The sequence below is a fragment of the Bos mutus genome, chromosome 16 (assembly GCF_027580195.1).
Source record: "Bos mutus isolate GX-2022 chromosome 16, NWIPB_WYAK_1.1, whole genome shotgun sequence".
NCBI classification, from domain to species: Eukaryota; Metazoa; Chordata; class Mammalia; order Artiodactyla; family Bovidae; genus Bos; species Bos mutus.
The window spans coordinates 38,607,246-38,633,995 of NC_091632.1; the positions used below are offsets into that span (position 1 = coordinate 38,607,246).

Below are 26,750 nucleotides of genomic sequence, written 5' to 3' on the forward strand. Positions count from 1 at the left end.
TGCACTTCAGAGAGATATGGATGATGACAGCCACACACACAAAAATCCACATTCACTTTCTTTGGCCTGGATGTGTGCAAGGCCTGCAATCAGTGTGAAGGACACAGATCCCAGGGCGGGTACTGCACTCAGTGCTGTCTGGTGGGATGGCAGTGGTGTTTGGGACAGTCCCGAGGCTATCACACTGGACCTGTATGGCCCTGAGCTCCTCCTCTGCATGAACTCCAGATCCTCACAAGATCCAAAGTGGTAGGACCTCCTAGACCCTACCCAGGGCCCCACCTCACACAGGAGACCAAATGGCCTCCAAAGTGGCCACAGCCCAGGCAGGATTCAGGCCCACCTGGATCCAAGTCCTGCCCACGCCCACTGCACAGCCAAGGTCAATGGAGAGGGTGGACAGAGCCAAGAGTTCTGGGCCTGCAGCCTCTGCAGGATTTCCACCCGTCTCCCACACTGAAGGGTGGAGGTAGGGAGGCCAGGGAGCAGGTGTGTTGGTATCGCTCCTGCCGGCCACAGGGCCTTGGGCTGGAGGTGCTGAGAAGCAGAAGAGCATCAGGAGGAGGCGTGCCCTGATGGACGATCTGGGAGGACAGTCTTGCCTGCAGCCTGGGGCCCTTGCCCAGCCTTGGTGACCTCAGCCCTTCCCCCTGGCCTCACCCCCAGCCACACCTGGCGTTCCAGCTGAGCCTCAGGGCAACTCCTGCACGCTCAACTTTTGGACTTGGGGAAGCTGCTCTGACTGTTCTTTTCCCTGCAATGTCCTTAGAGCCCCCGTTTTGGTGACTTTGTCTCCTGGAGAAGAGCTCATCACTTTGGTGTGAGATTATTTCGAGGTTGAATTCTTGCAATGAAATTTATCTTTAGACCTTGATTCACAGATCAATTCAGGATGCTGACAACAGAGATGACAGACACGCGAGGCTGACGCTGCTTCCCCAAGCAGCCCCACTGCTGCAGGAAGCCGCCTGCCAGGGGGTTGGGATGGGGGTGGTCACCCTGTCAGTGAGTCACTCCTTAGATTTATACCGGGCACTCCCTCCCAGGGACTAGAAATCCATGATTTACTGGTCACATGGATACTTAAGACCCCTGGGGCTGCCATCACAAATGGCCACAAGCTTGGTGGCTTCATACAACACAAGTATATCTTCCCACAGCTCTGGGGGCAGAAGTCCAAACTCCAGGTGTGGACGGGCTGGTTCCTTCTGGTGGCTCTGAGGAAGAAGGGGTCCCCAGCTCCTGTCCTAGGTCCTGGTGACCCCAGGAATCCTTGGTGGTCCTGGGCCATCATCACTCTGATCTCTGCCTCCACCATCTCATGACCTCTCTGTGTCCTTTTCTGTCTCCTATAAGGACACTCACTGGATTTAGGGACCACCCAAACCCAGTATGGGCTCCCCTGGTGACTCTGACGGTAAAGAATCTACCTGCAATGCAGGAAACCTAGGTTTGATACCCGGATCAGGAAGATCCTCTGGAGAAGGAAATGGCAACCCACTCCAGTATTCTTGCCCGGAGGATCCCATGGATAGAGGAGCCTGGCGGGCTATAGTCCATGGGGTCTCAAAGAATCAGACATGACTGAGTGACTACACACACTGATCCAATATGACTCCATCTCAGTCCTTACTTTAAAGGCATCTGCAAAGACCCTGTTCCCAAATAAGGTCACCTTTTGAGGTTCTGGGTGGACATGAATTTTGTAGGGACACCATTCACCTCACTGCAGGTGGGGTGACTTCCTCACATCACTCTGACTTGCACTTGACTCTCAGGTTCCCCCTAGCAGCCTCGGAGGGGCGAGGAGTGGTGTGATGACACCAGTGGCACGCGGCCGGCTGTCCCCAGGCGGGCACCCCTGACACAGAGAGCAGGCGCCTTTGTCCCTGCTCCCGTGACAGCTCAGACCTGGCTCTGCTGTTGGAGCAGGAGAGCCACGAGGGACCACGTGTCATTGCCAGCAGACGTGTCCTAATGACAAGGTTTCTACTACACGCATCATCCCACCCCCTCCACCAGCAGGAAGGGCCTCCGAATTCTGTCCCCCAGACTCAACGGCCACATCCCACACGGGTCCAGGGAGACCCCACGGTGCTCAGGTCACACCAGACACAGGCCCACTTAATGACTTCCTGAAGCCACTGGCTGTTTCCCTCCATCCCCTCCTCTCCTGCTTATTCTTTGTAAAGGTCTCAGCACACATCCCTGAAAATAAAACTGCTGCAACCCAGATCATCAGGGGTCAGAGTTACACGCACCCCAACCCTCTCCAACCAGGAGGAAAAAAGGTTGATGAGGAAACAGAATGGTTGTTTTCCCCAACCTCGTCGAACCTGAGGCAACAATTTTAAAAGGCACCTTAATTTATTTCTAAAAAGAGACAAACATAGCATTAAATCATTATCAGATGTGAGCACAGCAAAGCCGCTAATCTGGCTTTTATTTGACTCCATTTAGTTAAAAGTAGCTTTCTGCCGGGGTAGGAGGAGGACAGGCAGGAAAGAAGAAATAAAATAATACTACTAAAAAATGCCCTTGATGGAAATGATAAGGTTCCCTTTGAAAGATGGTGCATCTCTGTGCGTGGGGAGAAAGCAGCAGCTCCCAGCCCTTCAGAGATCCGGGGAGGCGGCTGGGCCCGGCTTTCTTATGTAAATCACCCACCACCACGCTGCCAGCCCTGCCAGCTGGCCCGGGACTGACTACTAGGAAGACAGAAGCCAGACGGAAACACTAGTCCACATCTCGGGGGTCGGTGCAGAACACCTGGAGGTCGTAGAGGAAGGAAGAAGGCCCGTCTTTCGCAACCCAGAGTGTGCAGTGAACTTGACTCGGGGTTTGGGACCCGGCAGAAGAGCCCCAGGATGGTGGATCACAGCCATGGCTTTTATTTGACGATGAAAATTTATCACAAAACAAATCTCGGGTCTTTGTGAGAAAAAGGGGAAAAAAAGAAAGAAACAGAAGAAGAAAACGCTCAGAGTGGCATAAAGTTTTCTCATTTTTTTAAATTTTGACTCTGCTGGGTCTTTGTTGCTGTGCTAGGGCTTTCTCTGGTTTTGGTGAGCGGGGGCCACTCTCTTGTTGAGGAGCATGGGCTCTAGAGGACACAAGCTCAGTGGTTGTGGTACACCGGCTTAGTCGCCCTAAAGCATCTGGGATCTTCCTGGACCAGGGATTGAACCTGTGTCCCCGGCATTGGCAGACAAATTCTTAACCACTGAATCACCAGGGAAGTCCTGGCATAAATTCTTGACAAGCTCAAGCCCCACCTTGTGCACGATCGTCACTCCCCGGAGGAACTTCAAATCCTCACTTGTGCCCAAGAGAGGGCTCTGTGTGCCAGAGTGACCGAAGACCACAGTCCCCAGGGGAGGAGGCTTGGCATGGGAAGAAAGGCAAAGGAAAGCTCCTCAGGTGTGTAGAGAACCTGCTTTTCAGACTTTAAAAAAAGCATCTGGAAATGGGAGGAGATGAAAGTGAAGGATCCTATGCCCACCCCCACCACCCCCAACGGTACACCCCCTCCCCACTTCCTCCTCCTCCACCTCCTTGGCCCCCAGGACAGAAAGCAACTAGGCTCCAGACCACCTTCCTTCCTGAAATGCACTCCTCGCCAGGGCCTAGTCCCTGGTGACGAGGCCTGGGCCTGGACTGGCCTGCATGGACGAGCCGAGATCCTGCCGCGTGTGCAGCGGGCATGCAAAACGCAGGGGCTGCCCTTGAAAAGACAGCTTGGAGAATCTAAACAACAGCCAGGGACGCCCTCTGTGGGGTTCTCACATTGTAAACTCAGTTCTTTTGTCTACACAAGCACTGGGATGGGAGTGGGCAGAATAATGTGCACCAACCCAGGCTGACCTGATCCCTGGAAGACATGACTAGGTGACCTCGTGTGGTCCAAAGGATGGAATTAAGGATCTTGAGATAGAATGGTTGTCCTGGACTCTTGAAGTTAAGTCCAGGGTCATCACAAGGCCTCACGGGAAAGCAGAGGGACCAGAATCAGAGCAGAGGCAGAGGTCAGCGCTACCCTCCCCTCAGGTCAGGGCCAAGCAGACTTTCCCAGAGGCCACAAGCCATGGGCCACCTGACTGCCCTTGGCCACATCAACCGACGGAAAACCAAGCTTACTCTGTGGACAGAAAACCTCTGACAAAGGTGAAAACAGCAGAAAAACACAAAACTGCCAAAAGAGAAAATGTGTAAAAGTTTTGTATTTTTGTAGTTTTTTTAAAAGATGTGAAATAATACCAGCATAAAAAAATATTACATATCAAACAATATAGTGTTTGTATAAATCTCAGTAAAAAAGCATAATTTATCATTTAAAATAATTCATAAAATACATCTCGCTGAGAGCAAATCCTAACGTCATAGACGGTGACGACTCCCGTGTGCCACAGAGAGAAACCGGCCTGGGCCCACTGGGGCACTCACATCTCCCATGGGACTGCTATGCAGTCGGTACTGGCAGCAGCCTGACGGGACAGGACAGGACCATCATACACGGTCGGGACGTGGGGACCCCCCAGTCCTTGGCTGAGTTCACGGAGCAGAGTCCTGGGACAGGAGCAGGCTGTCCGTGTCCCCTGGGAGCAACAGGACAGCCCCCTCCTCTACTGGTAGATGACCTTCACGCAAAAGGTCTCCTCGTTTTTGTCTTCGTGGTCGTTGATGTAAATCAGGATCTCTTCCTCCCCGGCTCTCTGACGGGACACAAACCGCAGGCCGATGGTATAGGTCTCACCTCCCCCGACCTGGAAAGAAATGTTGCCATATTCATGCCCACCCCGCCGGTTTCACAGGCAAACACACACACACACCCCAGGCTAGCAGCTTCCACAGAGGCAAACACACACACACACACACACACACACACACCATACTCGTGCCCCACCGCCCCCTCCACCGGCTCCTCTCTCTTCCAGCAGCTTTCACACAGGCAAACACACACACACGTGCGCGCGTGCATGCACACACACACATACACACACATGCCCCACCCCACCCCCAGGCTGGCAGGCTTCAGAAAACACAGGAACATTCAGAACCCAATCTCCCATGTTACTGTCAAGCCCTCTCCCCGACAGCCGCTCTTCCCAAGTCCCTGGGAGACACGTCACTAAGCCCCCTCCCGACTGACAGACTGATCCACTCTGAGTCGCTGCTCACTTTCCCTAAAATAGCCACGGTGGATCAAGGCCTCACTTGCCAGAGAATCTGGATGAAACTGCTGTGAAACTGCCGGGGAGGTGGGGGCCTAGGTGTGGGGTCAGAGGCCCAGGCAGAGTTCAGTGGGGATGCCCCTGGGGACTGCAGGCGTCTCACTGGAGCACAGACTGCTTTCCCCAGGACTTCCTGGAGCGCCCCACCTTGTAGGGTCCCATCCCTGAGCAGCCCGCACCTGGAAGGCGTCCTCCTTGAACTGCAGCAGGTGGGGGTGGTCGCTGTGCAGGCGGTAGGCCCTCCGTGAGGGGTAGGGATTGGTGTAGGTGATGCGCTTATTGGCGCCCCTCCCGCTCCCCGCGGGCAGCTTTATCTCGAAGGCCTGCAGGGAGGGCAGGAGTTGGCCCCTGGCTGCTTCTCCAGTGACTTCCCAAGCCTGCCCTGCGCTCGGGGCCCTAGACGCTGGATGGCTCCATAAATACAGCAGACAAGCCTCCCGAGGTCCCGGCCGAGGAGGCTCACTGTTCAGAAGCCAACAACCCCCAAACCCCCAGCCACTGGGCAGGCCAGGTCAGGGGACCAGGGGACAATCAGGGGATACCCCACCCCAGCCACGTGGCCCCACATCCCACATCAGACCTTGGAGATGAGAGGCGGCCGGCAGGAGAGACACAGGAGCCACGAAGCCACCAGCTGGTGGGCGTCCACGTCAACGAGGTGGAGGTGCGCGAAGCGGCTGCCCGGCCTGCAGGGCCTGACACTCACATGCAAGTCCTGCACCCCGTGAGGAGGCAGCACGAACACACCTCTGGGGTCCGTCTTCCAGGGGACAGGGGAGCAGGGGGTCAGGAGGTGAGGGCTTCATCCCAGGGAGCACAACGGTTCAGGGGTGACCACCTGTGCTGGGCGGGAAGCCCTCCAGTCTGCATGAAGTCAACTGTGCCACTGGCACCAGTACCAGCAGGGCACAGTCCATGTCCCCATCTTTGGGGTTGAATCCCTTCCCCTACAGCAGGAACCCCTAAGTGCTGGAGCGGCCTCGGCAGAGAAAAGCTGAACCAGCCCAGTCTCGGGCGAGGTATCCGCATCATCCCATCACCGAGATGCACAATTGCGGCCACGCTGACTCCAGAGTCACAGTTAATTCTTTCTGTGATATACAATATATACTCCCATAAATATGGTAATATATACTCCCAGCAATTCTACAAGTTGGCCCTGGGGCGTCTGTAAATAAGTCAGTCATCCCACGAAGGCACATCTGACAAAGGCGATGTGAACTAAGGCTCCATTGACCTTCAGGAATCCCTGAGCCACAGCGCCATTCCCATCCCCTCCCCAGGTGGGCAAGGAAGGGAGGGCCCAGGGGACCTCCTCGAAACCCAACAGCCCCCACCCAAAGGCCATACCGTCAGCTCCTGGGGGTGTGAGCTGAAAGCCTGCACTCTCCTAACTGTCTGTGTCCCCCGGAGGACGAGAGCCAGGCGGGTCCTCTGGCCAGTGATACAGGAGACGTCCACTCGCTGCAGCGAGTGCAGGTGGACCTGCCAGGTCTGGACAGGTGTTGCTAACCAGCGGTCTCTGTGGGCAGAAGCCATTCACGGTCAGTGAGGACAGTACACTGACTGTGGGAGGGGAGCCCCAGGAGGCTGAGAAGGCAGCCAAGAGGGCAGGCGGGGCCCAGGTGCTGTCACCCCCATGGCCCCCTTTCCTCCGAGGCTGAGGCTCTCAGGCAGGGCTGTGGCCTCTATGTGGCCTTGACCCTGAACAGAGACCCCAAATGTGTGGCAACGTGGGCTTCAGCACACTTGTACCTGGGTCAGCAGAACCCCAAACCAGGCCTAGAGCAAACCCCATGGACAGCACGGCATGGACAAGGATGTGGGCTCGGAGGTCACATGGGCCTGAGCCCCGGCTCTGCACCAGTCGTCTGGTGCCAGGGACCCTGACCCTTGGTGGTAAATGGGCCTCAGGGACGCCTGCCCACAAGCCATCATGAGGACCACACTCTAGCCACCACATGGCACCTGCAAGCCAGGCGCTGACCCTCAGCTGGGGTGGGCCCTCAGTGCAAGAGACACTCTCCAACCCTCCCCATTCCCAGACAGGCTGAGGCAAACCCTCCAACTTGCCTGTACTGGTTTTAAAGGCTCTCAAGGCCTGGGAGATATGATTCACAGGGAGAGGGAAAGGGACTGAGGTCATTTCACTGGGTCCTTGGGCATCACAGGAAATGACACCACCTTCCATCTCCCTGGGGGGCGGGATAGGCAGGACCACAGCCTGCATCCCTCAGACTTGGGAGGGGTCATGGGGACAAGGCTGTCTGGCCATCCTGGCACGTGCTGCGGCAGAAGTGGCCTCCTGCCTGGGTCTGAAGCGTCCCACCAGCTGGTAATGCCAGCTGAGCAGAAGCTCCTTGCAAGACCTCAGCCAGTCTCAGCTCACGTGGCCAAACACCAGCCCGCCTCCTCACCACAAGTGTAGAAGGCACAGAGCTGGCACTTCCAGGGCCACCAGCGGTCCCCAACCCGCCTCCTCACCAAAAGTGTAGAAGCCACAGGGCTGGCACTTCCAGGGCCACCAGCGGTCCCCAGCCTGCCTCCTCACCAACCCCCACCCTCCACACCACCAGGGCCCACACGCTCACACGTAGATGGTGACAAAGAAGTCCTTGACCTCTGGGCTAGGGCCACTGGCCACCTTCAGGAACACGTCACGGGGCTCCCCGGGGCCCTGTCGACAGAGGGGCGCATCACAGCAACACTGGGCTCCAACCCCAGCTCCCCAAGTCCCCAGGAAGCAAATGCAGGTGTGAACCGGGCCCCCTCCCCCAACAGGTTTTTAATTTTCTGTACTTGTCAGAATTCATTATTTTTGTCACTGCAAAAGAGAAAAATCCTTAACTTCTTGATTTCATATTGAGTTTAATAATTATATTCTGCAGGAGATTTTATCCCATTTCCTAACCAGTCATAACATAATTATGGCCGTTATCCTTGCACAATGGCAATTAATAAGTGCCTTAATTACCACTCACTTTATTCTGTTTGCCTCACGCATTTTTTTTTAATTTAAATTCAGATAATCAAGGAACTGATCTGCTCGCAGGAAAAATGAAAACTCATTCATAAAACTCTCATGAGGATGTCAAAATAGCCCTTTAGCAGCTTAGAAACAAGCCACTTCAGTGAAAACCTAAAATGAAGAGGCTGCAGGACACCTGGGATGCAAACGGTAGGCAGGGCCTGGAGAGGGCAGGGCCACAGAACTTACCACACTCTGTGTCTCACAAATGATGTTCGGGTCACTACATCGAACATGGAAAGGGGGGTCCTCACTGGAAGTCCCTACAGGGGCACCTGGAGAGGGGAATATGAAGGCAAATGTCTTTTCCCAAAAGCCAAGACCCCCATAGGTGCTTAACGAAACACACTAGGGGACACAGCTGTCTGTGTGAACACCAGCGCTTCTTTCTCACCCAAGGGAGTAACCAAAGGAAGTTGGGGGGTACCACGGAGCCAGGAGCCAAATACAAAGGCTCAGTTCTGTTCTGAAGGCACCAGGGAGAAGTGAATCAGCAGGTGAATCCCCAGGCCCAACACGGAGGGCAGCACAGAGCCCAACACCCGAGGCCGGAGACCTTCCCCGGGCTGTGGATTTCAGAATGGAATCCGAGGGCCACGGGCGCCCTGCCACTGAAGAGGGACGAGAGAAGGTCACCGTGTCAAACGCTCAGGCAGGAGGCGGTGCTGGGTTGTTTAAGAGCATCCCGGGTTGATGGAAGAATACTTGTCACCCTCGGGAGAAGCCTTTTCCACCTGCTGAACCTGCCCCAGGCCGGCCGTGGGGAGAGCGGGACCTTGCCTGGAAGCGTGTGCCAGGGTGGCAGGCGGATGGCTTTCTTCAGGAAGGTGAGCTCCGGGTGGTGGAAGCGGAAGACCTGGTCCACCACGTGAGGCTGCAGCTCCACCGTCAGGCACAGCACGGCCAGGGGCTTGCCACTGCCCGCGCGGAACAGGACCTGCCGGAGAGCGGAGGGCGGGCAGTGCAGGGTCAGGACCTGCACACGGGGTCTCAGGCAGCTGCGTGCACGGCACCTCTCTGGACAGACAGGGTGGGGGTCCCCATAGGGTCTGCTCACCCTCAGGAGGTGGGAAGGGCAGGCAGAGTCAGACACACAGGGTCTGCAGTCGTGGGTGCCCACCCAAGGGGACCAGCCCAGCACAGGCTCCACACACGTGGACCACATGCGGCTGCCGCTCCTGCCACTTCCTGGAGGGAAGGGAAGTGCTCAGAAGGCCAGTGAGAAAGGCCTGCAGCCCTGAGTCCCCCTCCGACGCTCCCGCTGCCTGCATGTGCTGGGAAGTCATTCTAGAAGATCTAGACACTAACCCCACCAGGCCCTCATAGGCGGGAAGCACAGCACATCCCCCAGAGGGTAAAAGGGGGCTGTGCCTAAACCCAAATGGCTACAAACTTTCTTTTTTAAAAAAAAATCATTATTCACTGAAAAAAAAAAAACGTATCCAAGAGAGGTTCTAACTGGGGAGATGATGGAGCCAGTGTCTTTATTCCAGGACTCAGCCAGCCCAGCAAGCTCTCGGGAGCCAGGATGGAGAGCAGCACACGGTCAACCCCGCAGCTGGACAACCTTCCCACATCGGCACAAAGCTCAGGCCCCCCAGACAGACCTTCCACATGGAAAGGTCGCTCCTCCACTTTGTGGGTTTTACTATGAAGGCTTAGATGTGTAACTGGACACATGATAACTGGACAGCTGCCCGTGAGGCCACGTGAGTGTGAGACAGGCACAAGGTGCACACTGCCCGCCCTCTGGACCCCAGCACACGGCCGCCCTCTCCAGGGAGCCCTTCCTGAACGCGCGGTCACTATCCCTTGTGTGTCTTCACCCTTCCCTCCGGGTCTTTAAGTGACTCCATGTTGGCTCCACTTTTTCGGAGGGTCACCTGAAAGCCACTGCCCCATGCATCTGTCCCCAAGTCTGTTTCCATGCTTTGTATGTGCTAACCCGGCTTCATGATCCACTGGGAGGGGAGCCCCACCACTGCACCCACATTCCTGGCAGCTGTGCACTGACACTCCTGCTGGAATTTCACTGCTATTCTGGGACTTTTAGCTCTACAATGACCGACTGTTTTTTAGACCGAGGATCTGTTCAGAGGGATCAGGAGCAAGGGCACCCCAGTCATAATGAGCACACCCAGCACCAGACCTTAGTTTCTAAATACCATTCTCCACTAACAGGAACCTTAGATAACTGGCTGATCCAGACACAGAGCAGAAAGTCTAAGATGATTCAAGACGGAACATCTCATGTGCCGGGCACTAAGGAAAAGATCCAATGATGGCAGGGACCTGTCAAAAGGACACAGGGGCCAGCTCAAAGCAGAAGCCCCTGGTGGATGAGCAGTAAAACAGAGAAAGACAGTGACAAATGACCACCTGCTGAACGAAAAAAGAATTCACGCTCCAAAACGGTGCCGAATAAACTACAGGAATGAATGGAGGGAGGCAAAGCTCTGCCTAGTCACTTAGAACGTAGAAGGGATGATCGAATCTCAAAGTCACCGACAGCCAACCATCACGCAAGAGTCATCAGGGGAGAATTATTTTAAAAAGAATGTCTGTATGTGTAAAACTGAGTCACTCTGCTGTACAGCAGAGATTGGCACAACACTGTAAGTTGACTATACTTCAATTAAAAAAAAAGAATCATCAGTGGATATGAAAACTAGCAGCAGAAGTTGCATGAGGAACAAGATATTGACATAGTCTGAGTATCTCCTGACAAAACTCAAATATTGACATAATCTGAGTATCTCCTGACAAAACACTATAGTTCTACTTATCATCTATAAAATACTTGTGAATTAATTTTACATTGAAGGAGCCTGGCAGACACCATCTTAACCAAGTAAGACGTTAAATTAACATCACTGGAAATAGAACAAATCGACATTGTGTCCCTCCCGATCAGAGGCTCTGAGAAGAACACAGCAGACCATCTGTGCTCGTCCAGCCCTGGAGGCACAGCCTGAACCCACTGACTCGCGAACACCAGACAAACCAGACTGAGGGGCAGGTGGAAGAACTGGCCTTTGTGCATCCAAAGTACTGAGGCTGTGGAAGGTGAGAAAAACTGGGTGGGACCACCCGATGCACCGTGGGACCCCAGGTGGGTGAGGGGTGCAGGGCTGGGATATTTGCAAAAATGCAATCCAAGTCTATGATGAAATTGTATCAGTGTCAATTTTCTGATTTTCCAAGGCTGAGCACTGAAGAACTGATGCTTTTGAATTGTGGCGTGGAGAAGACTCTTGAGAATTCCTTGGACAACAAGGAGATCAAACCAGTCAATCCAAAGGAAATCAACCCTGAATATTCACTGGAAGGACTGACACTGAAGCTAAAGCTCCAGTATTTTGGCCACCTGATGCAAAAAGCCAACTCACTGGAAAAGACTGTGATACTGGAAAAGACCGAAGGCAAAAGGAGAAGGTGGCAGCAGAGGATAAGATGATTAGACAGCATCACCCACTCAATGGACATGAGTTTGAGCGAACTCCAGGAGACAGTGAAGGACAAGGGAGCCTAGCTTGCTGCAGTCCATGGGGTTGCAAAGTGTTGGACAGGGCTTGGTGACTGGACAACTGTGGTTGTAGAGTAGAGTATCCTTATTTTCAGGACATACGAGTTTTAAGTTTCAAGGAGCAACTGGGCATTTCGCACATAACTTATTCTCAAAGTGCTCAGAAAAAAACAATATATATATATATATATGGATAAATATAGACACAAAATGATAAGGTGAAGGTAAAATGTCAACAACTAGGAATCTGAGTAAATAAGACATGGCAATTCTTTGCACTGTTCTTATAACTCCAAGTTTGAGATTATTTCAAAATAAAAAAAGGCATCCAGTATCACCTGTCACTTCCAAGTCGGTTCCCTCTGTTTTAGCTTCTTCTGTTTGCTGGTCTCTTCAGTGTCTGATTTCCGCCCTGACACAAAGAGGGCGGTGGTGGACACTTTATTTATTTATTTTTTAGGCTCACTTGTTCAGTCGCTGTGAGCTGGTGCACTGGGACGACCCAGAGGGATGGTACGGGGAGGGAGGAGGGAGGAGGGTTCAGGATAGTGAACACGTGTATACCTGTGGCGGATTCATGTTGATATATGGCAACACCAATACAATATTGTAAAGTTAAAAAAAAAAAAGGTATTTCTGTTTTCAAAAAAATAAATAAAGGCACAACAATAAACAAAATTTTTTTTAAAAAGGCACAGGAGCTATAAGATATATTTCAGGGTAACCAAACTGCTGATGGGAGGAAGTTCTTATTTATAGAAGAATCACAAGCAGTAAGTACAGGAACAATGAAAGAAATGGAGTTTCACCATTTTCCACCCTGATGGAATAACGGGTGTGGACAGTGGGCTTTTAGTGGACACATTAGCCACCAGGAACAGCCAGCTGCCTCAGTCTCTGCACGTGAGGCTACAATCAGCCCAGTGAGGCTGGCCCAGGGTGGCCGGCCCACCCCCAGTGACTCCAGGGACAGAGCGCCGAGGACAGTGAGCCCCGGCTTCCACAGACCATCTGCAAAAAGATGAGCAAGCACGGACTGGACATCAGGCCATCCCGAGGACCTGCTGCTAATCTGGGGGCAGTGATGATGGCACAAAGCCAGCTTAAAAAATTAGTCCTTATCAGTTTAGAGATACATACGGAAGTAATTATGAGTAAACTCATAAGGTGTCTGGGATTTGTTTTAAAACTCCAAATTCACATAAGGAAAAATTAGCCTCTCAGATTTCATTTCTAGCCCTAACTAAGAAGTTGACACATTCCTTGTTGTTGTTGTTGTTGTTGTTAAGTCGCTTCAGTCGTGTCCGACTCTGTGCAACCCCATAGACGGCCGCCCACCAGGCTCCCCCGTCCCTGGGACTTTCCAGGCAAGAACACTGGAGTGGGTTGCCATTTCCTTCTCCGATGCATGAAAGTGAAAAGCAAAAGTGAAGTCGCTCAGTCGTGTCCGACTCTTTGCGACCCCATGGACTGCAGCCCACCAGGCTCCTCCATCCATGGGATTTTCCAGGCAAGAGTACTGGAGTGGGGTGCCATCACCTTCTCCAACACATTCCTTAGACAAAGGCAAAGCTGTGGCTCCATGTTTAAATAAAATACAGCAAATTTTTCCGGGTCACAGGTCATGGGCACAGGACTGCCCCCCGACAGGGAGACTCAGGGACACAAGGCAGCCAGGTTCTCAGTCTTGGAAATCTGTTCTCGGGGCAAGTGGTGGGGCAAAAGTGTTCTTGTTTTTCCTTTCATTTACTTTCAAGAGGCATTTGTTTTTGGAAAGCCACTCAGTCATGTTCGACTCTTTGTGACCCCATGGAATTCTCCAGGCCAGAATACTGGAAAGGGTAGTCTTTCCCTTCTCCAGGGGATCCCTTCAACCCAGGTCTCCCACATTGCAGGTGGATGTTTTACCAGCTGAGCCACAAGGGAAGCCCAAGAATACTGGAGTGGGTAGCCTGTCCCTTCTCCGGGGGATCTTCCCGACCCAGGAATCAAATTGGGCTCTCCTGCATTGAAGGTGGATTCTTTATCAACTGAGCTTTGAAGGGAAGCCCTTCAAAAGGGCCTGGAGAAATCCATGGACTGTACAGTCTATGGGGTCGCAAAAAGTCATACACAACTGAGTGACTTTCAAAAGGCATTAGTCTACCAAAAAAAGAAAACAAAAACAAATTTCTATAAAACAACAGTTTCCCAGATACCTAATAAGGACCTATTGTATAGCACAGGGAACTCAATACTCTATAATGACCTATATGGGAAAACAATCTGAAAAGAGTGGATATATGTAGATGTCTAACTGATCACTTTGCTGTCCATCTGAAACTAACACAACATTGTAAATCAACTGTACTCCAATAAAATTAAAAAAGAACACAACAGGGACCCAGGCTCCCCTAAGGACATCCTATATCGGCAGGCAGGTGATTGAGAAGTGCACCCTGCAAAGAGCCGTCCCCAGAGATGGCAACAGGCGAGTCCTACTTCCCAGAAGTAACACACTGACACACACACACCACTTTGATTCTACACAACACGGGATGCTCTGTCAGGGTCCGAAGGCCCGTCTGACCCTAAGTGTGGGGCTATGCGGTGCCGGCTACAGCGGACACTGTGGGGTGCATGCTGGCTTCCCACTAAGCAAGTCTCCGGGGAGGTGTTTCCATCCTAGACCCCTGCCCGGAGAACATACCAGCATCCGGCTGAAGCTGCCACTGCCCTGTTAGGACACGTAATGTCCACCTCCATGGGCCCTGCCCCACCCCCACCCTAGACCCCTCCCTCTAGGAGGTGCAGAGAAGGGCACGGGGGCCTGATAAACAAACCACAGAACCCATGACACCCTTCACCCTCCACTCAGAGGGCCCCTGGCCGGCACTGCCAGACCTCAGACCATCCAGACGGGAGGCCTACTGTCCTCTGCCCCTTACCTTGGCGTGTTTGGTGGGCATCATGCTGGACTTACAGGGTGATCCGGCATCCGTGTCCTTCTCTGATCTCAGCTCAGCAGAGGCCTGCAAGGAACCGTGAGCCCCCAGGGTCATGAGACGGAGGCCCAGGGTGACAGGTACTTCTTCCCACCCGTAGGACCTTCTACCTATAGTACCTTCTACCTGTAGGAACGGCTGCCACCCTGAGTCCATGGCCTCAGAAGCCCCTTTACTCTCACAGTGACCCCACACCTGGCAGCTGCTGTTATCAACCAACCCCCACGCCCCAAAGAGGAAGCGGGGAATGCTGAGAGCTGTAAGGGGGATCAGAGCCCATAACCCAGCTCTGCTCAAAGCCAGAGGCCTGACACCTTCACTACAGTCCGGACAACCTCTTTCCCCAAAAGTGCATCCAGAGAGCCTGCACTGAAAACCGTGAGCCCCTCACGCCTGTCTCAGTGGTGAGCACTCCCTTGTAGAGCCGACCTCACGGGGTCAGGATGAACATGCCCACCATACCCAGCCCATCACAGCATGCACTCTGCTCACACCCTGACAAGAAACCCCCAGGTGTCTGCAGTTAATGTCAGGGAGCAAGCAGCAGTGAGTAGAGAGTAGAAAACCCTAGAAAGTTTCAACCTGTTGGCTCCTCTGAGATTTAAGAAAGGCTCTTCTACCAAATTAATTAAGAGGATGAAGAGGAGGCGGTCCAGCTTTCCTGAGTGCTGAGTGACCTGTCAGGGCTGCTGGATCACAGCGCAGGTGCTGGGCATGGGTGGATGGGGGTGGACGCAGGTGAGACAGTGACAGCCAAGGGCTAACCGTCTTTCACCACAAGGGACAAGGCCCCCACCTCCCACATTACTTGGCAAGTAGGCTTTCCCAGGTGCCCGGCCAGCCCCTCAGCACAAGAAGACTGGCCTTCCTTACCTGTGCCGAGGCCCAGGGGCCCACAGAGAAAGTCTGGAACTTGAAGGGGATGTGGGCAGTCTCCCGAGGTCGCAGGAAGAGTTGGGGGGCCAGGCTGCCCCGCAGGTGGAACATGTCCTCCTCCAGGGGTGTGTGCAAGTCAGCCATGTCCTTGAAGTACCGCCACTCCTGACCATCCAGGATGAGACTGGAGGGAGGGGAGACGGCGCTAGGCACAATGTCCTTCTGGTCAGTCCCAGAGGTGGGGGATGGGTTGGTAGGGGTAGGTGCCCCCACCCACTCAGACCCGGCGGCCAGGACCCTCAAGGGCAAAACCAGCTCAGCTTTCAGTTGGAGCTGAGGGTAAAGGCTGGGGGCCTCACGGGGTGCCCACAATCCCACCTGAGCTCGGGGTTGTCTATCTCGATGGTCACCGTGTGCTGCGCGTTGTGGGGGTTCCTCAGGGCGAACTCGAAGAACTCGGCAGCGCCTAGGGTGGCGTGGATGGTGTGCTGCGTGGTGATGGCCGTGCTCAGCGCGCTGGCGATGCTCTCCGCCTTTGTGCGCTCACGGTAGGCGGCAATGACCTGCAGGTCTCGGGCGTGCTGGGCATGGAGGCTCTGCTGGGCCTGCAGACACAGGGGCCGAGGGGGCCGTGGTCCTGAGGCTCGACACGGCTCGAGGGCTGTTTTCTGACCACCTCCCCTTCTCCACCCCAAATGCCAGACTCCTTTGGTATCAACACCACCCCCTTCTTGGACTCGGGGGTTGGGTGTGACTGGCCACCTCCAGCCCCAGGGGACAGAGAATGGGGCTGCCTGTCTGCAGCAGCCCTGGTTCCCTCTGCCCGCAGGTGATGTACCCACAGGAGGTGAGGTCTGCCCACACGCCCCCTGAGACCACAACCACCCACCTGGGTGCAATGAGAAACTAAAAGCAGAAGTTGCCAATAAAAGAGGAGAGAATAGCCCCAAAACTAAGACATGTGACCGGCTCCCTGGCCAGGTCTGCAGCAGTGGCAGCAGGAGTCCTGTCAGCAAGCAGAGTCACCAGGAGGGGCTGTGGCCAGGCCTAACTGACCGCCAGCTGGGTCAGGGTCCAGACCCAGGCACGCTGCCATGGCGGGTCTTGGCGTGGGTCCTTTGTCCACCTCCTTCTTCAAATGCTTCATATTTCCACAGGCTTGGCCACCCCAGGTGTGTTAGAGGCTGGAGGTGGGCTTATTTTTCTTGGGCACCTTGTAGTGAAGGGTGAGGCCCATCAGACCTCAAGGCCAGGACCTGGGGAGGCGCCATGTGCTGGGGAGGCCACAAGGGGCTCCAAACACGGAGGAGCCCCGGATAGCTGAATGCCTTCAGACTCTGACACAGAAGGCAAGGACCAAATTTGACTTCTGACTTATATCAATTTGGATATTGACTTCCCCATAGCCAACACTCTGGCCTTTCCCCAGAAGGAGAATGAAGCTGAGCCTTGTTTCTCCGGGGGATTTGAAAAGAGGAGGGCAGTAGTGTTGATACTTGAGACCTCCCTATGTGGGCATTTTACGACCAGAGCTTCTCTATGGAATGGAACCTCTGCCAGGCTGGGCTGGACACCACAGCCAGACCTAATTCAGGGTGAGAAACAAACAGAGCTGGGCTTTTCAACCTGGACTTGAAACAGAGGGCTGTTCCGGCCTGTCTCCAAGTGGAGGGGACATAGCCTGTACTGCCCACCAGTTAGAGGCCCCAGGACGAGGGCTCTGGGGACAGGCCCCGTGAAGATGGGCGCAGGGCTGCCCCATCTTCAGATTGACTGCCCAGATGAGCGCAGCGACGGCCACTCCCCAGTTCATCGTAGGCTGGGTGGGTAACGCCACAGACAGAGGTAGTCTGGCCCAGGGCTTAAGGTCCCCGCACTGCTCCAGGCCAGGGGTAAAGGCTAGAAAGGATGGACCCGCCTGAAGGGTCTGGCACCATCTGCAGCTGCCTGGCACCACCCAGACTGTTAACCCAGCTCAGTCTCATACACACACAAGCCAGTCCTCTAGTATCACCTTTATAACTGGTGAAGTGAAAAGTCAAAGTGTTAGTTGCTCAGTTATGTCCAAATTTTTGCGACCCCATGGACTGTAGCCCACCAGGCTCCTCTGTCCATGGAATTCTCCAGGCAAGAATACTGGAGTGGGGTGCCATTTCCTTCTCCAGGGGATATTCCTGACCCAGGGATTGAACCTGGGTCTCCTACACTGCAGGCAGATTCTTTACCATCTGAGTCATCAGGTATGCCGAAAGCCATCAGTAAAACAGAGGTGATGTCTTGGTCTTTTTCTGCCATAGTTCTGTCTTAATTCAGAACCCACGCAGGCAAAGGTGATGACACATATTGGACCCCTCAGGCTCCCAGAGGCAGCAGTTGGTACTGCGGCCCCAAGACTGGTCCAGGGTCGCACCACCCACCAGCACAGGGACACTCGTGAACCACGTGCTGGCATTTCTGGAAAGTAAAGCCCTCTCTTCCGTGGCACTTGGCGTGGTCTGGCAACACGGAACATGGGACTAGTGCCACCAGTTTTCTAGTGTGAGGGGCAATCCCGAGGCGCCAGAGAGAGGGGGCAGTGCCCGACAGCAGTCACTGGGGCAGCTGCTGACCTGGGCACTGGGCACAGGGCGAGCCGAGTGCCCTCACATGGACGCTGTGGCTGCCCCAGGGCCCACCAGAGGTTCTGACTCTGCACTCCTGGCCCCAGGCCAACCACCTTCCCCCCAGAAGCTGGAGACCCTCAGCCTTGAGTCTGACCATCAGGGAAAGAAAGCTGCACCCCTAGCTGTCTCCTGACTGTCCTCGCATGACCCCCAGCTCCTGGGGTCTATGGAACCACACGGTTCCATGCGCTACACGTGTGCAGGGTCAGCCAGGACACGGTGCCTGCTGACTCTTCCTGAGGACCCACTGACTTCACAGAACTTCCATCTCTGCTTCAAAGATGGGCATCTTTCCAGAAAGCTCTGGAAGGGAGAGAGACTACTGTATATTTGATAAATCGGGTTACTTTCACCTCAAAATTCCCCAGGGCTATGAACCCAGGAAATCATCACAATTTAGCAGAAAATTTTCTTGTATTTGGAAATCCAATTACTTCCAAATTTACTGATGTATTCAAAACAAGGGTTCTGAGCTGTTGATTTTCTCTATCAGAACATATCAAATAAGAGGAAACCAGCTAAATTAATCATAATAATGATGTTGGTAACAACAGCACTGGTAGTTGTCAGGCAGAGGACCTGCTGTGCGTGTGGCCAGCCACCCAGAGGCTGGGACCCCTGGCGTCCCCGGGTAGCAGCTGATCGGCCCTCAGAGGCGGCACAGGAGGCAGCAGACTGAGTGGCCTGTGGCCCGGAAGGAGGCCTGACCCAGCCCTGGGACAGCCTCCCCTCGAGGCATCCTCACAGCCATAGTCTGCTCCATGGCAGCAAGACGCTGCCGCGCTTGGCTCCCATGTCCACTGGCTGTCTGGGCCCCACCCGGCCATGTCACCTCTCACATCCCCTCCTGCTGTGCTCCACGCCCTTCCTCCCCCCACCAACTTAGGGCGGCTCCTTGCCCACCTGTGGGCACCGGGTAAGGGCCAGGCATGGCAACTCTGTTTGTGTCCAACAGGCCATGGGCACAGGCCTGGCTGGAGAAGGTTGCCATCTGTTCAGACACCCACCTGCCTTGATGTAGAGGCCCCTAGGACCTCTGTGGGATCCTCATCCCATGAACTCATAAAGTACAACCATTTTCTGTTTCTTAGCTGCAAAATACTACAGGGTCTTACTTAGATTTTTAGTCCAAAGTGGGAATTCTGATCATCACGGTTGCTCTGACACCTGTGATATAAAGTCCTCATGACTTTGCTCCCCAAACTTGGGGAACCCTCAGAATCCCTCTCAGAGCTGTTTTAAAAGTTTAGGCTCCAAGGACCCTACCCTGCACCAGCAATTTATTGGAATGGAGGCCAGGAATTGGCTTTTATTCAAAGCACTGCCGTAATTCTGGCTTGAAAACCTCCCCTCATGTCTGAGAAGTTGAGTCTCTCATGTTCTGTAACAAGGACGCAGAAGGGACAGGGTGGCTCCTGCAATGTTCTGGTGAACCCACCCACTCCTGCTGGGGGACCCAGGACCCAGCCTCACCAGCGCGCCCAGCCCGCGGCGGCCCGGCTCCAATCCACACTCCCGCAGCCGCACGGCCCTCATGCGCTCCAGCTTGCGCCTGCGGACGGCATCCCCCTCTTGATTGATGCCCTGGGGCCCCCGGGCCCCTGGTCTCGGGGGTGTGAAGAGCAGGGCGGCCAGTTCGCTGTCCACATCAGCCAGCTTCTGAGCTTGGACCACATTTTTCACTGCTGGAAGGTTCAAAGAGAGGCTCAGAGGTTAAAGGGCAGAGTTTACGCTCTCTAAACAGCCAGGGCTCCATGCCTACCAGAGCACTTCACCCAGCGAGGGAGCCCAGAAAGCCCCCAGCTTCTCATGAACCCTGGGGTGCTGACACGGGTGGAAATGGTGCATCCTGCCCTGCTCGGCATCCTGCCCTTCTCCAGCCTCTCACATAGAGGGGGTTTGGTCTTGGTCCCAGGACGCAAACGTATGAATCCCCCGCTAGGTCTAGGGAAAAGCTCAGTGTTGCAGAAGCTCATGCCCTCAGGATGCCCCAGGGCCCGAGACACCCTCACCCAGGCCCGTGACCCTGCTCACCCCCAGCCCCTCCAGCGAGCACCCTCAACACCAGCACATGGTCCTGGCAGGTCCTCAAACTCACCTGGGTGGAGGTGTCACAAGCCCTAAGTTCAGATCAGGAATCGGGGGCTATGATGAGTCCTGTCCCTCAGCCTGAGGCCCCTGGAGTAGGTGAAGACTGGACCACCCTGGCTTGCATCCCAAGCCCTCTGCTCTGCACCTGCTTCCTCTGACTGGTGGGGCCCCCCAAGCACCGTCTCCCCCGGGGGTTCTATTGGAACCCTGGACCCAAAGGAAAGTGGTGCAGCTGACAAATAGAAGCTGCCGCAGGCAGGCCAGGCCCCGGCAGGCAGGAGCGCGGCACTGCCTTCCTCCCGTCCGTGGTGCTCCTGTGACGTGTGCACGAGCCACATCACAAGCTGACACACAGACTCCTGGGCAATCACGAAACCAGGCACAGGCGAGCAGGTGGGAGGGAGCCCCCGACCTGGAACTGGGTACTTCCTCCAGGCACCCCCAGAACCACAGTATGTAACCCCGAGCCTGAACTCTGCTGGCCAGGCACCCACTCCCCGTCCTCGTGTGTCTCCACCTCCTGCTGCAGTGCTCCACATCCTCCCTCAACAGAGACAAGCGCTATTTCCGGTTTCAGGTGCCATGAGATGGTGCAGACGTCTCACACTGTCACCCCAAAAGAGCACATGTCCTGTATCTGGGGTCCAGCTCCACGGGGATGGGAGCTCCAATCTGGATCGGGCTCAAGCAGCCCAAGGCCCGCAGTCGCACAAGGAGGGGCCAGGGTGGAAGACAAGCAAGGCTGGGGGTGATCGACCAGCCAATGTGTTCAGACTGCATCACCCCGACAAATGACTTTCTGGGTTCCAATGAAACCAGAAATGAAATTCCAGTGTGACCATGCAGGACCACACTGCTGAAGTCAGTAAGCGCCTTGTAGAGCTCAGCACAACTTCCTGCTTCCAGAACTTTGCTGGGGGGTGGAGACACGGCTTCTGGTAGAGCACCCCTACCCTCTGGTTTTGATCAAAATAGGGATCGGAAGACCAATGACCCCAGAGGCTCTCAATCTCTTCAACAAATCCTCACTGTTGTAACTCCCCGCACTGCCCTGAGGAGCCCCTGGCCTGCCAGGCCCTGCCGTGGGTTTTACAAACCCACCTTTTTGGCTTCATACTGCTCATGCAAAAAGGCAATATGGTTGTCTGAGGAGGCCTTACAAAGAGCTGAGAAAAAGGCAAAGGAGAAAAGGAAAGATATACCCATCTGAATGCAGAGTTCCAAAGAACAGCAAGGAGAGATAAGAAAGGCTTCCTCAGTGATCAATGCAAAGAACTAGAGGAAAACAGTAGAATGGAAAAGACTAGAGATCTCTTCAAGAAAATTAAAGATACCAAGGGAACATTTCATGCAAAGATGGGCACATAAAGGACAGAAACAGGATGCACCTAACAGAAACTGAAAATATTAAGAAAGGTGGCAAGAATACACAGAAGAACTATACAAAAAAGGTCTTCATGACCCAGATAACCAGGATGGTGTAATCACTCACCTAGAGCCAGACATTCTGGAATGCAAAGTCAAGTGGACCTTAGAAAGCATCACTATGAACAAAGCTAGTGGAGGTGATAGAATTCCAGTTGAGCTATTTCAAATCCTAAAAGATGATGCTGTGAAAGTGATGAACTCAATATGCCAGCAAATTTGGAAAACTCAGCAGTAGCCACAGGACTGGAAAAGGTCAGTTTTCATTCCAATCCCAAAGAAAGGCAATGCCAAAGAATGTTCAAACTATGGCACAATTGCACTCATCTCACACGCTAGCAAAGTAATGCTCAAAATTCTCCAAGCGAGGCTTCAACAGTTCATGAACTGTGAACTTCCAGATGTTCAAGCTGGGTTTAGAAAAGGCAGAGGAACCAGAGATCAAACTGCCAGCATCTGTTGGATCAGCGAAAAAGCAAGAGAATTCCAGAAAAACATCTATTTCTGCTTTATTGACTACGCCAAAGCCTTTGACTGTGTGGATCACAACAAACTGTGGAAAATTCTTAAAGAGACGGGAATACCAGACCACCCTACCTGCCTCCTGAAATCTGTATGCAGGTCAAGAAGCAACAGCTAGAACCAGACATGGAACAACAGACTGGTTCCAAAGTACGAAAGGAGTACATCAAGGCTATATATTGTCACCCTGTTTATTTAACTTCAATATAGAGTACATCATGTGAAATGCCGGGTTGGATAAAGCACAAGCTGGAATAAAGATTGCCAAGAGAAATATCAATAACCTCAGATATGCAAATAACACCACCCTTATGGGAGAAAGTGAAGAGGAACTGAAGAGCCTCTTGATGAAAGTGAAAGAGGAGAGTGAAAAAGTTGCCTTAAAACTCAACATTCAGAAAACTAAGATCATGGCATCTGGTCCCATCACTTCATGGCAAATAGATGGGGAGACAATGGAAACAGTGAGAGACTTTATTTTTTTGGGCTCCAAAATCACTGCATATGGTGACTGCAGCCATGAGATTAAAAGACGCTTGCTCCTTGGAAAAAAAGCTATGACCAACCTAGACAGCATATTAAAAAGCAGAGACATTACTTTGCCAACAATTGTCCATCTAGTCAAAGATATGATTTTTCCAGTAGTCATGTACCGATGTGAGAGTTGGGCCATAAAGAAGGCTGAGTGCTGAAGAATTGATGCTTTTGAACTATGGTGTTGGAGAAGACTCCTGAGAGTCCCTTGAGGAAATCAGCCCTGAATGTTGATTGGAAGGACTGATGTTGAAGCTGAAACTCCAATACTTGGGCTGCCTAATGCGAAGAGCTGACTCATTTGAAAAGACTCTGATGCTGGGAAAGATTGAAGGCAGGACAAGGGGACAACAGAGGATGAGATGGTTGGATGGCATCACCGACTCGAAGAACATGAGTTTGAGCAAGCTCCGGGAGCTGGTGATAGACAGGGAGGCCTGACCTGCTGGAATCCATGGGGTCCCAAGAGTCAGACTTGACTGAGCAACTGAACTGAATTGAACTCCCACTGGTTCCCAGGGATGGGGACTTCCTGCTCCATCAGCCAGCTCTCCATCCATCCTCTGGGTGACCAGAGAGACCAGCTGGGGGTAATTCCCCAAAGCAGGGAATCCAGACTCTAGTCCCGGTTCACAACCCTAACCATGCCACCGGCCAAATCACCTGACCTCTCTGCCTCAGCTTCTCTGACATTAAAATGAGTCGCCTGACTCATGCAGTGCAGACCCCCTAGAACATCTGAATGTACACAGGCCCCTCTCCTAGGAAGAACAAGGAGGACCCACAAAGTTTGGGCTGAAGTTCCAGGGACTTCTGGGATTCTGGAGGCCTCCTTCTCCTGAGCCCCTCAGCTCTGACTTCCCACCCAGGGCACAGATTCAAGGCTAACAACATCAAGGGCCATCAACACAAGAAGCTCATGGTGGTTTTGGATTCACATGAGATGACCCAAAACATTTGGGGGGTACTTTCCTAAGGGCACCCTCCACTTTTCATTCCAAGGACAGTATTTGACATTTAGGTCTGTGAGTCATTTGACAGAAAATCTTCCCAGTTATGCAAGATTTTCACCAAGCCCAGGTCTTTATCACCCGAGTTTCCTAACTGGTTTATTCTTCTCTTTCCGACATGAGAAGTTTCTAACTAGTTTTAAAAATCAGTCTCTGTTCATCCTGACCTTTCTCCCTTTCCTCTTCCCCCACAAAGCAGCCGCTGCCTAAAAACAAACGTCACTCACAGGACTATGAACTCCGAAGAATAACAGTGGCTTCCACCATCTGGAAAGGGCAGGGTGGATGGGCATGGTGACTCAACATGGCCTGCAGGCCACTGAGCCAGACGCTGAGCACCAGTCCACCCCCAGATCCAGGACAGCAGGCACCACACAGCCTCACACGTGTGTACCTGCACACGCATTCACACACATTCACACACACACACAGCCTCCTTTCCCTCACTCCATCCCACCCCCTGGCCCATCACACCAAGCACAACCCTCCCCTCCCACCCACAGGTTCCTTGCCCTCTCCACTCACATCTGGGGCCCCCGGGTGTCAGGAGGCTGCCTCCCATGAAGTTGCCGACTCCATCATTTGAGATGACCCTCGACCTGGAAGGTGGCAGGGAACTGGGACTCCTTACTCTCTGTTCACACAAGTGACCTGTATGAAAACACCCCACACACACACCACCCTGCATTAATTAAGTAATTAATTCTGACATTAATATCAGAAAAGAGTCTGATAACATACATACACCCCTGATAAGGAGATCTGGCTTCAAATACCCACTGACCCACCAACATCCCCACATTCCACTCTTGGCCTGAATTTGTTTTGCAACAGAGATGGTGGGTGGCCAGCAGAGGCCTGTTTTCCCATGAGCACCCTGCTCTCCAGGTCCACACCTCCTCTCCTTCCCCAGAGCAGCCATGTGCTCTCCAAAGAGGAGTTGGGGCTCAGGACCCTCAAGGCAGGTCCCCAGGACCCCAGCCTCGTGCTCTGGGATGGTCACAGACTCTGTCATCAGCCCTTGAGTGTCACACTGCTGCAGGAAGGCCTTTGTACCCTTCTGCAAACATCTGTACCTAAAAACTCCTGGCGGGGAGGAATGTCCATGTGGGACCCCCCCGGGGAGAGAGGAGACCCCCACAGAGCCCCTGGGGGAAGGGTGAATGAGCCTCAATAGAGGGCCCTTGGGTGAGAGAGAAGCCCCCATGCAGGGCCACCTGGGGAGAGAGGAGCCTCCACACAGGGCCTCTGCAGGTAGAGGGGAGGAGACTCCATGCAGGGCCTGGGGGCTGTTTGCTGAAAGAGCTCTGGAGGGGACAAAGTGGCTTCAAGGGACAGCGTGTCCCAAGGGCCAGCCCTATTTCCCTCCAGCTGAACCGGGGCAGGCTTCACTACTTCCAGTGTCATCTGGTCCCAGGGATGACAAGTGTTTGCTGCAGACATGCTTCACCTGGGTAAATGGGCCCTGTCCTCGGGACCACCACCTCTCTGCGTGGACCTGACACCCCTCGGGGTGAGGCAGACAGAGCTCAGCTGTCAGATCCAGAAACAACCACCAAACACAAGACATGCTACTCATCTCTCACCGGCAATCTGGGGTGTCCGGCAGTCTTTCTGGGAGGGGTTAGAAGGGGACCCTGCCCCCTGGATGGGACCCAGGGGAGGGGGTGATGCTCCTGCTCAGCTCAGCAGCCCCCTTTGGCCCCACCTCTGCAAGTCTACTTGCTGCTGGGAGGCTGCTGTTCACGGCAAGCCCAGGGCCCAAGCATCAGCACGCCCACCTGCCTGCAGGTGTCAGCTTGTCCTCTCAGGGACAAAGGTGGGGTTTATGTCTCTAGCAACCTGACGGGAACTCTTTCTGGGCTGTTCTCAGCCAAGGCTGGAAAGAGGGTAGCCATCCTTCCAAGGGAGGTCAAGGTCCCTGCACTGCTCCAGAGGGGGGCCGCCACCCCAGACCCCAAGGAACAGCAGCAGACCCTGGAACTGCAGTTGGAGACCCCAAACACGTCAGTGCGACAGCAGACCATCCCCCTAAAAGATGAGTGAGGACAAAGGCCTGCTGTGGGCATGGGAAAGGCCAGATTCAGAAATGAAAAACCAAGGGACCTCCCTGTTGGTTAAGGCACCAAGCTTCCATAACAGAGGGCACAGCGTTCGATTCCTGGTTGGGAAGCTAAGAACCTTCATGCCATGTGGCAGGGCCAAAAATAAAAACGACAGACAGAAATCATCTCTGGTCAATCAAGGAGCAATTCACGCAACAAGGTTTAAAGGCTGGTGACGCAGTGAGTGAGTCCTGCCCTTGGAGAGCTTTCATTCTGGTCCTCTTGAGCATTTTCTGGGAATCTCGGCTCCCGGAGGCCTTCCTGCCTCCCCTCTTGTGACAGGAGCTGCTTCCGTCACCTACCCAGCCACCACACATTCAGATGCAGTCCTGGCAAACTGGAGGTTCCGCTTCTTCCACATCCTCCCAGGGAAACGGCTGCACGGGCAGGTGTGGGAGCCCATGGTCCAGAGTCCCTGGGGGCAGCAGCAGCCCCACAGTGTCCGCGGTCAGAACTGTTCTGTCGCTGCTCCGGGAACCACCAGGAAGCCGCCCCACTGTCCACTCTCATCCCCTGCAGCTGCCACCACACCCTTCCCAGGGGTCTTCCATCTTCCCCTGCAAACTGAAGCCGCTAAGCATTTTTCTTGTCTCCGTGGGACCTATTTTTGACCTGACAGCAGCTACCGTCCTAGGATCGTGAACCTCCTCCCTGAGAAAGGAACCTGGTATTGACCCCTCCTCACTTAGAGGAGCTCTCACATCTGAGGTCGGCTTCATCCCCTGACATCCAAGATGACGTCAGACTGGCCGGTG

At 53.8% G+C, this 26,750-nt stretch overlaps 1 protein-coding gene across 7 annotated transcripts in view; it reads right to left on the reverse strand.

Moving 5' to 3' along the window:
* Positions 1-4,212: 4,212 nt before the first annotated feature.
* NPHP4 (nephrocystin 4) overlaps positions 4,213-26,750 on the reverse strand; it is a 138,124-nt gene continuing 115,586 nt past the window's right edge. For 4 of the 7 annotated variants that reach the window (XM_070385114.1, XM_070385110.1, XM_070385112.1 and 1 more), the window contains 12 exons: positions 24,416-24,541; positions 19,782-19,993; positions 16,024-16,250; positions 15,643-15,829; positions 14,713-14,796; positions 9,040-9,196; positions 8,449-8,534; positions 7,823-7,908; positions 6,582-6,753; positions 5,812-5,991; positions 5,411-5,554; positions 4,213-4,763 (listed from right to left, as the gene is read on the reverse strand). In XM_070385114.1, the coding sequence (XP_070241215.1) occupies positions 4,623-4,763; positions 5,411-5,554; positions 5,812-5,991; positions 6,582-6,753; positions 7,823-7,908; positions 8,449-8,534; positions 9,040-9,196; positions 14,713-14,796; positions 15,643-15,829; positions 16,024-16,250; positions 19,782-19,993; positions 24,416-24,541 (1,802 nt within the window). In that variant the 3' untranslated portion in view covers positions 4,213-4,622. Of the gene's footprint in view, positions 4,764-5,410; positions 5,555-5,811; positions 6,323-6,581; positions 6,754-7,822; positions 7,909-8,448; positions 8,535-9,039; positions 9,197-14,712; positions 14,797-15,642; positions 15,830-16,023; positions 16,251-19,781; positions 19,994-24,415; positions 24,542-26,750 lie in introns of those variants that run through there. The other 3 variants (XM_070385113.1, XM_070385116.1, XM_070385115.1) reach the window with 3 other exon arrangements.